This window comes from Canis lupus, chromosome 16 (genome assembly GCF_003254725.2).
Source record: "Canis lupus dingo isolate Sandy chromosome 16, ASM325472v2, whole genome shotgun sequence".
Taxonomy (NCBI): domain Eukaryota; kingdom Metazoa; phylum Chordata; class Mammalia; order Carnivora; family Canidae; genus Canis; species Canis lupus.
In genome coordinates this window covers 200,678-217,746 of record NC_064258.1, presented here as the reverse complement: position 1 = coordinate 217,746, position 17,069 = coordinate 200,678, and the positions used below count along the sequence as shown (strand labels likewise).

Here is a 17,069-nt window from a genome sequence, read left to right as displayed (position 1 = left end):
AGTCGGTGCAAGAGAAACTCAGAAAAGGCTGTGAGGCCTAACATCAGAACTCCGAAAGACCCCTGAGCAGAGCTGAAACGGGCCCAGTGCCAAGCACAATGGCAGAGCTGCATTGCGGCGCACAACGCAGGACGGCCTGAACTAGACGGAGACAGCAACGTGGCCACAGCTGGCTGGAGGTCCCCAAGCATCTGAACCCCGCACCCTGGTTATGTGGGGTTTGTGCCAGGAACGCAAGAGCAGCCCAAGTATGATAATCAGTCAGGATGATAGCCCATGGTAACGGACCGAGGGACACAACCCACATCATCCTCTCCATGGAGCCAGCGAACCGCTGACAAAATCCAACACCCTTTCATGATAAAAAAATACCATAAATCTAGGAATGCAAGGGAACTTCTTCAACCTCAAAACAAACACACCTATGGAGAACCTACAGCGAACACGACACTAAGTGGTGAACGATGAAAGGCTTCCCGGCTTAGACTGGAAGAGAGCGCCCACATCTCCATACTGGCCACTTCTATTCACCTTTGACTGGAAGAGTCCAGCCCAGGTGAGTCAGCTAGGGGGAAAAGAAAAAGTTATCCAGGTTGGAAAGGAAGGAGTAAAGCTCTGTTTGCAGAATGGAAAAGCGACGTGAAAAATCCCCAAGAACGCACTAAGAAGCTATGAGAACAAATAAATGAGTGTGCAAGGCCGCAGGAAACAGGATCGATAACATAAACACCGATTGTATAGCTACACAGTAGCAATAAGAATCCAAAAGCAGAATTTAGGAAAAACAACTCCATTTACAATAGCATTAAAAATAATAGGATGCTTATAATTACACTCCACCAAAAAAATTCGATACCTGTACCCTGGAAACTATGAAACATTGCTGAAAGAAATTAAAATCTAATAAAGGGAAAACCGCAGATGGGTGGACTTCATGTTCTCAAGATGACGATCTTCGCAGAGCGATCTACAGACTCCAGGCAGTGCCTGTCGAGATCCCCGGGGGGCTTTGTGCTGACGTTGCCAAAATAACCCCCAGGAGACCCAGAATAACCAGAACGGGCTTGAACAAGAAGAACAAGGCTGGTGGGTTCGTGTTTCCCAATTCCAAAATACGCTAGGAAGTTGCAGGAGGGAAGACGGCGTGGCTCGGGGTGAGGGGGACGCGGCAGACGGAGCTGCACTGAGGCTCCGCGGCATTCCTGGCCAATTGATTTTGACCAAGGGCCTGGGACAGGTTAATGGGGAGAGATTGGCCTTTCTGACTGCACGATGCTGAAAGAACTAAATATACCTGCAGAAAAATGAACTTGGAGCCTTACCTCACGCCACACGCACACTGGCCCAGAGGGGATCACCGGGCGGCCCTGCGGCCCAGCAGCTCCCCCTCAGGCATCCGCCACACCCCGCATCTCTGTTCCTAACAGCATTATTCCTAACAGTCAGAAGCAGAAACACATCACACGTCCACCAACTGATGAACAGATGAACAGGTGGCGGGCCCACAGCCGAGTGCCACCTGGCCTCACAGAGGCGGGGTCGCGACAGCCCCGCAACGTGGATGGACCTCAAAGACGCCGCTCAAGCAAAGGGCCAGACACAAAGGAGCACACGGGGCGTGAGCCTGCTTGCAGCCACGTCCAGGACCGGGCAAATCTGTGGGAGGACGTACGTAGGGGAGCTGTCGGGGCTGCAGGAGGGAGCCGCGTGGTCGGGAAAGGAGGGGGACGGCGAGCAAGCCCGAGGGTGTAGGGGACAATGGCAAAGCCCCAAAGCTAGGGGTTGTGATGCTGGCGCTCGGCTGTGTTGTGCACCGAACCCAAGGGGCCAAGCGCACGCAGGTGGGATCCCGGCACGGCGGGCGCCCTGCAGGCCGCGGCCACCTGGGCGCATCGCACACACCTGAGTCAGGGCCGCAGAGGCAGAGCCCTGGCTGTTTCTGTTCTCATCCCCAGAGGACGGGTCCCCGGGAGCCACCACAGACCCTGCCTGTGGCTATCGGGGGACACCCTGCTCCCGAGGAGGTGCGGGCCGGCCCGAGGGTGTCCCCGCACAGCACACTCACGTGTCCTCGTCCAGGCAGAGGCTCCCGTGGAAGTGGGGCAGCACGGTCACTGCCACCACGCATGGGAGCGTCCGGGAGCCCACGCCGTCCGTGATCTCCGTGGACACCATGACTGGAAGGGAACGTGGGAGGAGGGTCACTGTGGAGACCAAATGCCCAGCATCCAGAGTCTCTGGGCAGATCCATGCGCCCAGGAGGTGACATCACAACACAGCAGGCCTGGGCCTAAGCGGGGGGCCACCCCGCAGGGGTTCCAACAGTGCCACGCGGCAGTATGGGGCCCTGGGCACTGGAGAGCATCCGGCAGGATTGGCCGTGGGCCCGGAGCCACAGACGTGGCCGCCACGGGCCTCAGGAGCCCGGCAGCGTCACTCACGCACCCAGGCACTCCCTCGTCCGGCCTGCAAGCCCGGCACGCCAGCAGCAGCACGACACAGCGGTGACGGGCCCGGCCCCCCGGGAGACAGGGGCCACCCGACCTCGAGGATCAAGGGCACAGTGATCGTTCGAAGCAGCTCCTGAGCAATGCACGGAGAGGGCAGGTCTGGGGGCAAAGCCGGGACTTCCTTACGCAGCCCTGGGAGCGGCCCGGCCAACGGCTGAGCAGGCCCGGCTACAGGCCCGTGACCAGGGCTTTGCGGGCGGACCCGAGCGGGCGCTGCTGCCATGGAGGCCACAGGGCCAGCCCGGAGCTTCACCGAGGCACAGACCAGACGCAGGTGGCCGCGTAAAAGGCTTCGCAACCGGAAACACAAAGCCAAGGGTCTGGCACTTGATTTTGACCATCGGCGTTTCTCCAGACGTGGCCCCTGGACCCTGGGCCACCCAAACAGTCCAGGCACATGCCCAGCAGGACACTGAGCCCGCAGGCAAGGGGGCCAGTCCCGCGGCGAGAGGGCTGGTGCCACAGGGACGTGGGGCTTCCAGGGCAGAGCACGGGGCCCCCCGGGAGGTGGAGAAGGTGAGAGCACCAGCGGGCAGGATGGGCAGGCTGTACCCAACCCGCAGCCTGGGGAAGCCACCCGCAAGAGACTGCGCTGCACCTGTTCCGCTCATGTGCCCCTGCCCCCATGACCCTGGAAGTCAGCTCTTCACAGGCATCCATCACCCTGGTGTGCACAAGCCTCCTGTGCTCCTCAGGGTGGGGGGGAGGGCTGAGTGACATCACCACCCCCCCCCCGACCCGCTCAGTGGCTGTGGCCTGAAGTCTAGGTCTGCAGATTCACATCAAGAAGCCCTTTCGTCCGACACGGAGCCGAGGCCCTGCCCCGACATCCTGCGGGCGTCTCCCCGGCCCTGGGGTCTGTCGGCCTTCAGATGGGGTCCCATGTGGCCACAGGGGGGCGTGGGTGAGGGGCCTGTGGGCTGCGGACCAGCGAGGGCTGCAGGGCCAACTCCAGCGGGTGGGGGAGGCGGGGGAGCATCCGCATGCAGGACTGTTTCAAGGAGACACGGGGCGTGCACAGCTTCACTGTGGAGGAATTCATGACCCAGGCCACGCACAGAGGCCCCTGCGGTCGGAACGCCCTTGCCCAGCGTCACTGACCTGGGTCCCACGCAGGGCCACCTCATGCCCTGTGCTACGTGAGTACAGGCGGCTGGTCTCAAAGGCTGAATTCATGAATGCAAGTGTTCTTGGGCATTGTGGCCCTTGCATATAGTTCAGTTACAACCTCCAGGTACAAGAAATGAATCGACTTACAGTTAATATTGCTAATGCTCTGTTTCGAGCTAAAAAAAAATAGGGGATCCTGATAATCTAAGAAGCACAAGATGTTTAAGATGAATACATAACAATGGTAATTTCTAGACACATAGTTTGAAGACTTCCTAGGTTAGGGAGGCAGGGGAAGGTCTAGGGCCGTCAACGAGCACCGCCAGCCGTCCAGGCCCACGCCCGACTCACCTTTGTAATTGTCCGAGGGCTCGCCCGCCGGCAGCACGAAGTAATACTGGGTGTCTCTCCCGTGGTACAAAGTGTGTTCGGAGGCATTTCCTATCCGGTAACTAAATTTGTAACGAAAGTCCTAGGATCCGTTCCATACGGGGGCAAAACACAATGTTGAACAAACCGAATTAGATCCCCAGTAAACATACAGCCCTGCGTCCCTCACTCCACCCAGGACCCTTGTTGGTAGACGGTCTGGGGCCGGGCAGGGGCTGCTTGCACGGGGGTGACCACCAACCTCCGGGGCCCCTTGCCTGGCGCCAAGAGGGCCCCATGCTGTGCTGTCACTCAGGGTGGCGCGCTCCCCGAGCCTGGGAACCCCAAAAGCCACAGAGACACAGATATCTGGGCCTCCTGGGGGTAAGTTCTGTCTCTTTCAAATGAATAAATAAAATCTTAAAAATAAATAGGACTTAATAAGGAAAAAAAAGAAGAGCAGGGCACTTGGGACCTGCAGGAGGCCAGGATCTGAGCCCTGGGGCCGCGCGTGGTGGGTTTGTGGGAGGAGCAGGCCTGGCACCCGAGAGGCTGGAGGGCATCCCCACAGCACCCCTGCGCCAACCCCGGCGCCGAGCTTCACACCCACAGCACTTCCCCGAGCGCCTCCTCTACCCCGGCCTCTGGGACGGACCCGCGTGGCCACGCGTACCGGTCTCATCGCCATGCAGAAGATGCTGAAGACGGTGTGAGCCTCGAGGCCGCGGTGTGGCTGCACCTGGCAGGCCACGTCCCGCGGGGCTGGATGCAGGGTCAGGTACAGCTGCGCCCTCCCCAGCAGGCCGCGCGTGGAGGCTACAGCAGGAGGATGAGGCAGTGAGGGCCACACCCCCCATGGTGCCGTGTGTGAGGGGCAGAGACACAGCCTCGCAGCCCATCCCAAGGCCGAGGCCGGCCGGGCGAGCGTGGGAGCGGGGGGGGGGGCTGGGGGAGGGCTGCTGGGGTGCACAGGGACACGAGCGGGACAGCAGGGACGACCCAGGCCTCAGCGCTCAGGCTCTGAGTCTCCCCACCCCGAGGCAGTGACCAGCCAAAGCCAGCAGCCCCCGTGTCCGCACTTGGACAAATGGCAGTGGCAGTGGGAGTGAGGTGTGGCCACAGGTTTGCTTGGCGCCTTCGTGGCCGCAAAAGCAAAGGTCTCCCACGTGCTTGACGCAGGCACCCGGGGGTGCATTTCTGGACGCACCGAGTGAGGGGCTGCAGGACAGTTTGCAAAGTCGTCAGGCAGAGACGGGGCATGGGAGTGATGGCTGGGGACCCCTCGGGCCTTCGGGAAGGGAGGCCCATCGGGCTACGGGGCTGGGGACTCGGCCCAAGCGGCGGACTGTGACTCTAACCCGTGCACACGCATAAGCATCAGGTCATATGGAACCAAAAGCCTCGGGAAATGTGGCAGAAAATGTAAAACTGCCCCCGAAGGGAGATGTGAGAGCGGGTTATGGAGCAGCCAGAAGGGTGCGGAGCAGGCGCCGTGCGAACAGGCGGCTCACAACCCAGGCTGCGCAGAACCACCGTCACCTCCTCGGGGCTCAACAGGCGTACAAGTCATCAGTCAATTTGCGGGGAGAGAACCAATTTACACAGTTGTCTTGGGGGAAAAAAACCTAATGCACACGTCATTTTCTGTCTTCCTAGAGGCAAACATCTCCACCTTTACCGTGACCTAAACACGCTGCTGACCCCATACGGCCCAGAAGCACGGGGGAGAGGTTCAAGGGGCGGAGGGAGCTCAGCGCGCTCCGGAGCGAGGGGATGGACGGGGCTGCAGCTTCCAGAAGCGCCATGAATCATGACAACCCGCTTCCCCGGGCGCCTGGGGGCTCAGGTCTCCCTGACCTGCCTCTCCCCGCTCCTGCTCGCTTTCTCTCGCTCTAATAAGAAAATCTTTAAGAAAAAGCAAACCCTGATGGTCCCCGCAGCAGGGCCGGCGGGCAGCGGGACGTACCCACGGAGGCTTGCACGACGTATGTCTCCCCGGGGCTCAGCGAGAACGGCTTTATTGTCACTGCGTGTCCCGTGATGCCTGCGGACAAGGGGGCGTCAGCAGGCTGCGGACACACAGACCCCGGCCCCGGAGCCTCCTGCGGAGCGTGATCGCTGCCTCCGCCACCGCCCTCAGGGTGCGACCCGCCTGGCTGTGGGCCTGGGAGCCCCCTGCAGCCCCCCCTGCCCGAGCACCCTGAGCGGGGGCCTGGGGTCACGTCTGGATCGCACTCGGCTCTGGCAGCGAGCGGACCCTGGCGGGAGCCCACATCACACTTGTGCCAGCTGGGGCATCCACGGGGTCCCACGGGACACATGGGGTCTGCCCACGGCGCATGATTAAGGCGTTTCAAAGCGATGTTCTCGTCTCCAAGGGCACCGACTGGGAAGCATTTCTTAAATCTGGGTATGACTACTGCCCACTGGTGACGGGTCCCCTCCTTAGCGGCCAGAGGCTGACCCCAAGCACGGGCTGGTGGTCTCAGCAGGGAAACCCTGGTTTCCCGAAATGTGGCAGGGGATGGGGAGGAGACAGCCATGTGATGTCAGGGGAACCCCGGGGCTCCAGGGCGGGAGTGCAGTCCCACGCGCTAGCACCGCCAGCAGAGCCCCCGTGCCCACGTCACGTGTTGGCCGCCCCCAGGGAGGACATCCGGGTCCCCGGCTTTGGGGGGCTGCCTGGCACAGGCTTGGTGGCCCCTGCACCCCACAGGCCTGCAGACAGGGCTCCCGGTGGGCCACAGAGGAGCCCCCCACCTTGGAGTGGAGCCTCTGCACCCTGTCCACAGAGGGACACGCGAGGAGAAAAGGCACAATGAGCCCTCGGGCTGCTCTCTTGAAAGGAAAACTTGCAGAGGAAACTGAGGTCTGGTCCCCAACCCCTGACCAGCTGCGAATCCCCAGACGTGAAGCGAGTGCTCCTACCAGAGGCCGTGTAGCTGCGGAAGAGGGCGCGGCCCACCGGGGCCTTGGGCCAGTCCACCATGAGGGCCGGCCCGGCCGCGGGGCGCAGGGGGCCCAGCAGGTTGTCCCCATCCCCCTGGCCCCCACCAGGACTCGAACTCGGGTCTGCTCCCGGGAGGCTGGCGCCGGACCCTAGGAAGACAAGCCAAGGCAACGGATGGTCAAGGGACAAGTCCCAGTGACGTCCCAGAAGGCCAGTGCCCCAGCTGAGCCCAGCAGAGCAGACAACGCTGGCCACTGCCGTCCTACAGGCCAAGCCAGGGCGAGTGAGGACAGACACGGCGGGGTGTGGAGGGGACCCAGCAGGTGGGCCATGGCCAGGCCATCGCCTGGGGCAGGTGCAGACACAGGCCGGAGCCAGCTCTGCAGTGAGCACCCGGAGGAGGGGGGGAAATGCGACTTGAGGGGGTGAGGAAGCAGGAAACGAGGTGGGAGAAAGTGCCAGAAAGCCACTGAGGATGGCCTGCGGGGGGCCCGGCTGCACCCTGAAAGCACCCGGGCGCGGGCTGTCCAGGCGGCGGGAAGGGAGGTGGAGACGGAGGAAGAGCTCACGGGTGCCCGGGCACGCGGCGGTGCCAGGATGCCACGGAGGACGGACAGACTGACTGCAGACTCACAGTCGCCGGGAGGAGATGCCAGTGAGAACACGACCCGCGTGGGGCTCGGAACCGACTCACAGGCACGAAGGCGATTCCATCAATACTGTGCTTTCCCTTCATTCAGCCTTATTTACGGGGCACCTGCTGTGAAGCCCGGGTGAGCCCTCACACACCTGCGTGGACACGGGGTGGAGCCGGGACAGGCCTAATGACACCGTGGAGGCAGGGGAGGAGGGCGCCGACGACGCCAGGCTGGACAGATGGACAAATCCGCCATGACCATCTGGCTGTCCTGACACAGAGGGACATGTCACCCCCTGAGCTTCCAGCCATCCTGTCCAGTGATGGATACGTCCTCCACCAAGCACTATCTGTCCCTCGAGCCAGAGTCCAGGCACCGTGATCATCTGGATCGAGGGTCCACGCTGGCCGTGGAAGCGCGCCCGAGGGCAGGAGCAGGGCCACGGGGGGAGAGCTGGCAAGCACCGAGAGCTTCAGCAGCGGCAAGGACACGGGGCTCTCACAGGAGCAGAGCTGGCGGAGACGGAGGCGGGACGGCCCAGCAGGAGGAAAGCACCGGCGGGAAGGAGGCCGGGCTCCTCGGGGACACCTCGGGGCTCCGGCCGCCAACACCCGTGGACCAAGGTGGGGGCCATGGACGGCGCCTCTGGGGGCCTGGGGCTACCTGGGGCTCTGGAGCAAGGGACCCCGAGTACAGAGGAGGCTGAGCCAGAAGATCGGGGTGGACAGTGCCCTGCAAAGGAGTCTCAGCTTTTCCCTGTGCCTCTGGGAGCTCTCAGTGCTCGTGATGCCGGGGCAGAAGGGGAGCTCTCGACTTCAGAGACTTCAGAGCCTGGGCTGGAGTGGGGACACGGGGAGCCCCAGAGAGAGAAGACACCTTGGTGCCTGGGCTGGCGTGGGGACAGCGACACGGGGAACCCCAGAGAGAGGGGACACCTTGCAGCCTGGGCTGGAGTGGGGACACGGGGAGCCCCAGAGAGAGAAGACACCTTGGTGCCTGGGCTGGCGTGGGGACAGCGACACGGGGAACCCCAGAGAGAGGGGACACCTTGCAGCCTGGGCTGGCGTGGGGACAGGGGGACACGGAGAGCCCCAGCACGGTGACGGTGACGACTCACAGTGGGCCGGCTGTCTCCCTGTGGGTGGCACCGCCTCCTGGATGTCCCCGTAGTCGGCTTCGAAGTCTATGGGGAGGAGCACAGCACTGCCCGTGACGTGCACAGGCCTCCCGAGGCGCCCACGGCCGCCCAGGACCTCGTGCAGGGTCCACCCACGGCTCGGCAGCGTCACCCCATTGCTGGGGCCGTGGAGGGGCAGGCGGCTGGGTGCCTGGCTCCCCGGGATGAGCCGCCGTGGGTACAGGGCCGAAGCCAAGCTCTCGCTCCCCCCAGGCTCCCCTGTCCCTTCAGAGAGCCTCGTGCCCCTTCCCCTCAGCAGGACAGAGGTAGATACATCCCCGCGGCTGTCCTGTCCCGGGGGCTGGGGGTGCAGAGGCCCCCCACCCGCTGGCCTGAGGCCCGGGGCCCCTGGGGCGGGGACATCTGCCAGGCTGCTGCCCAAGGAAGGTGCACGTCGGTGACATCACGAGGGGACGGTGCTCCCCGACAAAGGGTCCCCTCTCCACTTGGGAGGCACAGAAATGGTTCGGGTGCAGCCTGGAAACTGGGGGGAAAGGGAAGGGCCGGGGCACCGGGACGGAGTGGGGGACAGGACGGCCCTGAGCCCGACACGGCCTCGCTGGGGAGAAGGGACCTGAGCACGAGCGTCCTGCAAGCTCAGCACTTACCAGAGGGGGACGGCGACGGGCTCCAGGGCGACCAAGTCCCAGGGGACCCCGCGAACCGGCGAGCCAGTCCAGGGAACGCGGCGTCGCCCGCATCAGGAAGCGGGTGCGTGTCGACGGGCCCCAAGGATGGTGTCCCCGGGAGTGACGGTCCTGGCTGCACCCGGGGCTGTGGTGACTGCTTCTGTGAGGACGCCGCACCCGTCCCACGGGGCTCCGGGCAGCTCGCCGCCGTGGACTGGTGCGCTGGACGGCAGCTGCATGGAATCGGCCCCCAGGCCGGCAGCGCCCAGCAGCCCCACCGCCCTGCAAAAGGGACCTGGACCAGACGGGCACCAGGGTCAGACGTTGGGGTAGGAGCAGTACACGTGTCACCCTGCGGGCACTGGGCCCTGGCCCAGGGGCCTGAGCATCTGACTCTTCATTCTGTCTCGGGTCGCGATCCCAGGTCCTGGGATCGAGTCCCGTGTGGGGCCCCGTGCTCAGCGGGCGTTTGCTTCTCCCTCCCCCTCCCCCTGCTCACGTTTGCTCTCTCTCAAATGATTACATAGAAAATCTTTTTAAACAAACAAATAAAAAGAAACAAAACCGCGTACGGACGTCATCAGCATGCCACCTTCACACACGTGACCCCTACCTGGGAAGGACTCGTGCAGGAAGTGGCGGGGAGCTTGGTTCCCCGGGGGGAAGCAGGGAGGTAGGTGGAGGAGCAGAGCTAGTGTTCGCGTTGGTCCGCCTGCACCTGCCCTCCCCCACACACCTGGCGCAGGTTAGTCCTGCCTCCTCTAGACACGCTCACCTGTGCCCCCCCCCGCCCCCGTGTGGTCAATCTAAGCAGCGCTGCCTTGAGTTACGAGAAAGGATTTCTACGGGGTCGCTCCGGGACTCCTCGCTGCCGTCACAGCGAGACTGTCGGGCGATAGAGGGAGATACTCGCTGCTGTGCTGCAACCCGTGCGCCGGCTGTTTGCTTGTCAGCCCCTCCGCGTCCCCCCGACTTTGGTTCTGAAAAGCCCACAGGGCGTGGGAAGGGCCCTGCAGGAGGGGCGCCCGCGTGGTCACGCCCGCCGGAGGGCACGGCCGGAACATGGGTCTGGGCAAGTCCGCGTCTGCCCCGGGACCTGAGGCCTCTGCCTCCCCGGGTGGGCGAGGCCAAAGCGGCTGGGGCCTGTACCGTCTGTTCGGGTCCCTTCCGTGGCATTGACCAGGAACAGGTCCCAGGAGTAAGACAGGCGGGGCCCCGCGGCACACACGTCGCACTCAGCACGCAGGGAAAGCTCTTCGTTCCAGTTGACAAGCGCGTCCTTGAAGCTGCCCCGGGAGATGTGGACAAACCTGCACCGCGCAGACCCCGGGTGGGGCGTTAGGGGCAGCCGGGGGGCTTCGGCCTCGCTCTCTCGGGGGCGTGTGGCACCGGCAAGGCCGGCACGATGGAGCCTACGGGCTGACCGAGCCTGCACACACTCCCCCAGCACCGACCGCCTCGCGCCTCAGGCCGCGCACCCTGCCCGGGTGGCCGTGCGACCCCCCATGCTGCACAGAGCTCAGGCAGGGCCGGGCCGGCACCCTGACCCCCACCCTGGGCCGTGCACCCTGCCCGGGAGGCCGCGCGACCCCCCCCCACGCTGCACAGAGCTCAGGCAGGGCCGGGCCGGCACCCTGACCCCCACCCTGGGCCGTGCACCCTGCCCGGGAGGCCGCGCGACCCCCCCCCACGCTACACAGAGCTCAGGCAGGGCCGGGCCGGCACCCTGACCCCCACCCAGGGCCATGCACACTGCCAGGGAGGCCGCGCGTCCCCCTCCCCACGCTGCACAGAGCTCAGGCAGGGCCAGGATGACACCCTGACCCCCCTCAGGCCACGCACCCCGCCCTCCCCACCCAGGGAGGCTGCCTTCCCCCACCCCTGCTCCCCTCACCTCGGACCCCCCCTGCCACCCGGAGCCTGACCTGGGTGCCCCCATTGCCAGGTGCATCCTTCATGCCCACGGCCCCGTCCACTCTCGGCCGCCTGCTGCCCCTACCCTACACGTGGTACCCCAGCTCCCTCAGGCCTGCGGGCCGAGCCTCCTCCCCTCCTCCAGGCCCTGCTGCCACCCAGGCTCACTCGCCGTCCTGCGGGACATGATGCAGTGCCCTGGCCCCCAGGCCCGCTCCAGTGGGGTGTTTGCTTGTGGATGCGGGGCCCTCAGCAGGTCAGGGTGGGGGAGGCCCCCGAGTGGGTGCGTGGTGCCAGCATCTCCCACGTGAAGGTGCCGGTCCGCGCGGGTCTCAGACTGCAGCCCGTAGGTGCAGCTCCCGGCGCAGGAGGGGTGGGGGCGTGGGGAGAGCACGGCTGCACAGGCTCCCCGGGGCTCAGGCTGGCCCGTCCCTGTGTGTGCGTCCGCCCCTAAGTGCTCACACGTCTCCCGCAGGGGTGTAGTCGGGCCAGGAGGGGCCCACCCGGCCCAGCCCGGGCCTCACAGCTGGCAGTGTCCACCCTCCTCCCTCACAACACAGTCCAGGAGGGTTTCAGAGTCAGCGCTTTGTCTCAGGGCCCTCAGGTGGCTGCCTCGGCTCAGGTCCAGGTCCCGGGGTCCGGGGATCGAGTCCCGATGGGCTCCCTGCTCAGCGGGGCGACCACTGCTCCCTCCGCCCCTGCCCCTCCCCCCATGCGTTCTCTCTCTCTCTCTCTAATACAAAAATAAAATATTGACAATTAGTACATTTGGTATCTTGCAAGGAGCAGAATTACATAGTGCTTTGTATTTTTTAGAACAAAAGTGTCTTATTTATTACATATGATCTTCCGATTTACGGCCCGAGGCTTGTGACCCTGTACGTCCCTTCACCTTCTGTCTCTAATTTTTTTTTTAAGTAGGTCCCATACCCAACGTGGGGCTTGAACTCAGGACGGTGAGATCAGGAGTCATAGCCTGTACCGACCGCGCCAGTGGGCGCCCTGATTCCCCCAGTTTGACTACACGTCAGGACTCCTGAGAAAGGCAGGTGGCCTGGCCTGTGTGGACCGTGGGCAGGTGCCCCATCTTGTCCACCTTATTTTTCATGGCCTCAGGCCTGAGCTCCTGGGGGGCATCTCCTTCAGAGCGGTCTGAGCTCGGTGCCACAGCTCACGTCCTCTCCCTAGCGTCGGTCCTGCCAGCACAGCTAATTTGCTTCCTCCTCCAGGAAGCCTCCCAGGACCCACCCAGTTCTGCACACTTTTAACCACGGGCTGTCTTCACGTCGAGGTGGTGACTGCCCAGGTCCCTCGCAGGTCTGTGTACGGAAGCGGCCTGCCCGTCTGGGCCCGTCCAGGTGACCTGCGTGCCCCCGGCCCGCTCCCTGATGACCCAGGCCCCCGGGGGTGACGGGAGCAGCTGCGGCTCATGCATCCGGGGTCTGGCCTCCTCGTTGCAGACCCAGCTGCCGATGGAGCGCTTCCCTACCCTTGCGCCCTGTGCTGCCTCGACGTCACACGTGGCCCAGCCCCGTGATGCCCGCAAGGCCCTGAGGCGAGGCCCCGGGTGCCTCAGCCCCGAGCCCCAGCACAGGCCTCTGCCTCGGGGCAGCTGCTGGGCTGGAGGGGCGCCTCCTCCTAGGAGCCCCCCACGTCAGCAGTAGCCTGTACGCGCGTCCCCAGGCCCCAGCCCTCGTCAGTCGGGCCCCTTGGCCCTCAGCACAGGGGTCCTGTGTGGCCCCAGGTCCCGACGACCCCCCATCACCCCCGGGCCCAGCACACAGGGGGCACGGGGCACACAGTACCTGAGTGCCGTGTCGGGGCGCGGGGACAGGAACACCTGCGCCTCTGAAGAGTTCCGGCCGGCGCTGGACACGGTCAGCGTCACGAGAAACTGGTCGTAGCTGTTGCTGAGAGAGCTGGCAGGAAAAGAAAGGGAGGGGGCCCCGGCACGCAGGCTGTGCGGAGAGGAGGCGGTGAAGCAGGGCTCCCCGGGGGCGCCGGCCGCGGTGCACGTCCAGTGGTACCTGTGGGAGAAGCTGCCGTGGGGCGACCGCGCCGGCTCACTAAACGGGCTTCCCTGGGCCCGGGAGCAGGCGGGGGGGGGGGGGGGGGGAGGCCCTCGGGGGGAGCGCTCCTCCTCCTCCAGGCCTGGTGGGCGTGGTCCCCGCACCCAGGGAGCAGACGCACGCTGGACTCCAGCTCGTGGGCACCACGCGGGGCTCACACGGGGGGGCACAGAGTGAACAAGAAGCATGTCTCCTGAGGCCGGGCGCCGGACGTACCCAGAACACAAGCATGTGATTGGGGAGCCCAGTGGCCGCCTCTCGCCTCCACCAAAGCCCACACTTGGGACGCAGCAAACGTCCCCGCTCACGGGGTGAAGAGACAAAGTGACTCTTCTAGCTGTTCAGGAATAGTCGTGGAGGACCCACGCTGTGCCAGCCACAGCCCTGCCCTCCTGGAGTGGATTGCAGCAGGGACAGAGCACTGACGGTGCCTGCAGCGAGTGAGTGAATATGGGATGTCACAGGCAGAAGGAGCTATGGACAAACCGCAGACTCAACACGGGACCGTCATCCCTGTGGATGAGGTCATTGGAAGCCTCCCTGGGCACACGATGTCTGACGGAGGAGATGGGTGGTGACAGTTCAGGGGCAAACTGAGGCAAGATGCAGAAGGCGACCCCACTGCCAAGGCACCAAGGGAGAAGCATAGCTGGGCGTCTGAGGGCAGGCGGGAACCGCAGGGCAGGGTGAGGACTCGGGGCGCAGGTGATGGTGGACGCTGAGGCACGGAGCCTCTGTGCTCTTGCTGAGAGCCACAGGGTTGGAGCAGAGCTTGACAAGACTCCGTCCACCTGCTCTGTGAGGCATGGTCTGATGATGGTCACAGGGAACATGGGGGCTGGGGAGGAGACCCCTGAAAGGAGCCCAAGATGCCACTCGGCCCGGATGGGGCCAGTGAGTTTTCCCAACAGACTGGCCAGGAAGCGGGAGAGAAAAAGAGAACTGCTTAAGGTTTTTGGCCTGAAAGACTGGAAGGATGCCTCCGTCGGCAGAGATGGAAAGGCCGCAGAGGGACCAGGCCAGGAGATGGCAGGACACCCAACCTGAAGGCCAAGAGCCGTCTGGACAAAGGATGCATGCTCCAGGTGACCGGCACATGGATGGTGTCCATGGAGGATGCGTGTTCTAGGTCATGGGCATTGGGTGGCATCCGTGGAGGATGCGTGTTCCAGGTCATGCGAACCCCTTCCGCCCTGTGAGGACCAGCTAGGAACCAGGTCCTCCCCAGACACCAAAGCAAGGAATACCAGAAGAGCCTACTTGCTGAGCACTGAATGCCCTATAAGATGGGGAAACCTAACGCCCAGGATGACGGCAGGGGAAGGGGGCTGTCTCAGGCAGGGACACCTGGTGCTCCTATAGCAGAACCCATCGAGAGCCCCCGAGCCCCTTCCGCCCTGTGAGGACCAGCTGGGAACCAGGTCCTCCCCAGACACCAAAGCGGCCGGCACGTCCATCTGGCCTTCCGGCCTCACGTCCACACAGAGAAGTGTCCACTGTTTACAAGCTCACAGGCTGTGGGGTTTGTTAGGCAGCCTGCACAGACAGGAGACGATACTTAAGCTTCATTTTTCAAAATGTGCCATAAATGCCAACTTCCAATGCTGCTCCGGGTTTCCTCCTGCCCCTCCCCCACGCTCCCCACGCGAGGGTCCTGAGTGAGACGTTAGCTCAACAGATAAAGGCAGAGGTCCCAATAGGGTGCAGATGATGCCAGCGGGATTCTACAGCCACCCGTGCCGGCGTTCTGAGCCCTGGCTGGGAGGGGGCCACGGGCGAGCAGAAAGGCTGCCTCCACCTCACCAGCGGTCCCACGGCCTTCCCGCGCTCACCTGAGGGTGGCCCCGGGGTTGTCTGGGTCGTAGGACTGGGAGCCACTGAGGATGACTGGTGACTGAGGGGGACCTGGAGATGAACAGTTGCGTGCCCTCGGAGATGACGCTGACGGGGGCCCTGGCCCGCACCTCCACCCCGACGCTGTAGTTGCTGTGCACGACGCTGCCATCCACCTGAACCTGCAACGTGACGACAAGGGGGCGTCACTCGGGGCCCGGGCAGCATGCTCGCTGGAGCCAGACCGCCCTCTACCGCTGGAAGGACATTGGGGTGCCCACCGGCTCTGAGTGGAATGTGAGACTCTTGAACTTGGGGCATGAGTTCACGCCCCACCTTGGGTGCAGAGATGACTTAGATAAATCAAGTTTTTAAAAAATAAGACAAAATTGGAAGGAAGCTGGTGAGTGTAAACGTGCCACCGGGTCCCGCAGCAGCTCCAGAGCGGCCCAGGTACCGGGACCCTAGCACGTCACCTGTGTCAGAGGAACAGCCAGCTGTGCCCCGAGTAGAGCCACGGTGGCCGGAGTGCAGGAGGGCAGGGGCGAGTGGGCACAGCTCCCGCCTCCGTGACTCAGCTCCCCATCATCTGCACACGGTCCTGAGCCGAGCCTGCCCTACGACGGGAAGCCTGTCCACAGTCTTGGCTGGCAGAGCTGGCTTGTCCCTAAATTGCATTCCTAGGGTGGCTGCGTGAGCATTCAACTCCCGGTTTCCGCTCAGCTCACGATCTCAGGGTCATGAGATCCAGCCGCGTTTGGGGCTCCGCGCTCAGCGCAAAGTCCGCTGGAGATGCTTCCTACCTCTCCCACCCTCCCACCCTCTCATTCTCTCAAATAAATGTATAAGTAAATAAATAAAATCTTAAAAAATCAACCTACACTTGTGGCCTCCACGTGATGGTCTTGAAGCAACGTAAATGAACTTCAAGACACATACTTGGAACCTCGGGAATCCTGGAACGTTCGATAAACAGGACGTCCCAAAGGGCTCTTTGAGGACTTTGACGCAATTTGGAAACCAAAGCAAATGAGAGCATGACACTTGCTGCTCGCTTCGTGGGCTGCGCCTGGTCCTCAGTCTCCTTCAGAGGCGCTGCGGCTCCCTGCTGGTGGCTCCCCTAGGGCGACCTGGCGGCCATCGAGCCCCCTGGGATCACACTCCCATGTCTGCCGGCTCAGCCAGGCCCGCCCAAGGAGTGTTGCACTGTCCCAGGATGGGGACGTGCAGGTGCGGGAGCTGCCCATCAGCATGGTGGGATGGCGGGACCTCTGACGGTGCGACCCCCGAGCCATGCAACGAGCAGCTCAGATTCGAACGAAAGCACCTCAAAGCACCTCATCGAGGCAGGACCTGGAGGGAGACGTGGCCGGAGCCTGCTCCCCGGCGACGAAGTGGCCCATGAGTAAGTGTGCCAGGCAACGGGGGCCCTTGAGCGTGGTGGCTTCACCCCTCCCTTAAGCCGTCCCTCGTGGGCAGGAGTGGTGCCGTGACCCTGCCGGCCGGAGCCTGGGGAAAGGACGTCTCGCAGCCCCGGACACACCAGCCCACGGTGCTTGGTCCCCTCAGCATTGCAGTGCCCGTCACCGCGCATCTTACACAGCTGTGCACTTGCTCAGAGCCACGGAGGGAGAGGGGACCTCGCGGGCACGCTGTCCTGTCCCCTCCTCTCTTTGCCAGGTTGTCATTGTGTCCTTACACAGTAGGAACCAGGTACCTGCACAATAACCCCCCACTAACCTCCAACAGTATGTGTGGTCTGCATAGTCTCGGGCCGGAGAACCACCATAGACACCTGGCCTCTCAGGAGCGGGACAGCCACCCAGTGTGGGATTATGCCTGCACCTCATTCCTGCCCCCCTAGGGACAC

At 63.6% G+C, this 17,069-nt stretch overlaps 1 protein-coding gene across 1 annotated transcript in view; it reads right to left on the bottom strand.

Annotated features, from left to right (window-relative positions):
- PKD1L1 (polycystin 1 like 1, transient receptor potential channel interacting) overlaps window positions 1-17,069 on the bottom strand; it is a 75,595-nt gene that overhangs the window by 45,908 nt on the left and 12,618 nt on the right. Inside the window, 13 exon segments of the mRNA XM_049095261.1 lie at window positions 2,066-2,177; window positions 3,972-4,092; window positions 4,663-4,805; window positions 5,956-6,033; window positions 6,918-7,569; window positions 7,729-7,847; window positions 7,954-8,089; window positions 8,726-9,055; window positions 9,470-9,678; window positions 10,533-10,693; window positions 13,103-13,324; window positions 15,199-15,260; window positions 15,262-15,381. Of these exon segments, the coding sequence (XP_048951218.1) occupies window positions 2,066-2,177; window positions 3,972-4,092; window positions 4,663-4,805; window positions 5,956-6,033; window positions 6,918-7,569; window positions 7,729-7,847; window positions 7,954-8,089; window positions 8,726-9,055; window positions 9,470-9,678; window positions 10,533-10,693; window positions 13,103-13,324; window positions 15,199-15,260; window positions 15,262-15,381 (2,465 nt within the window).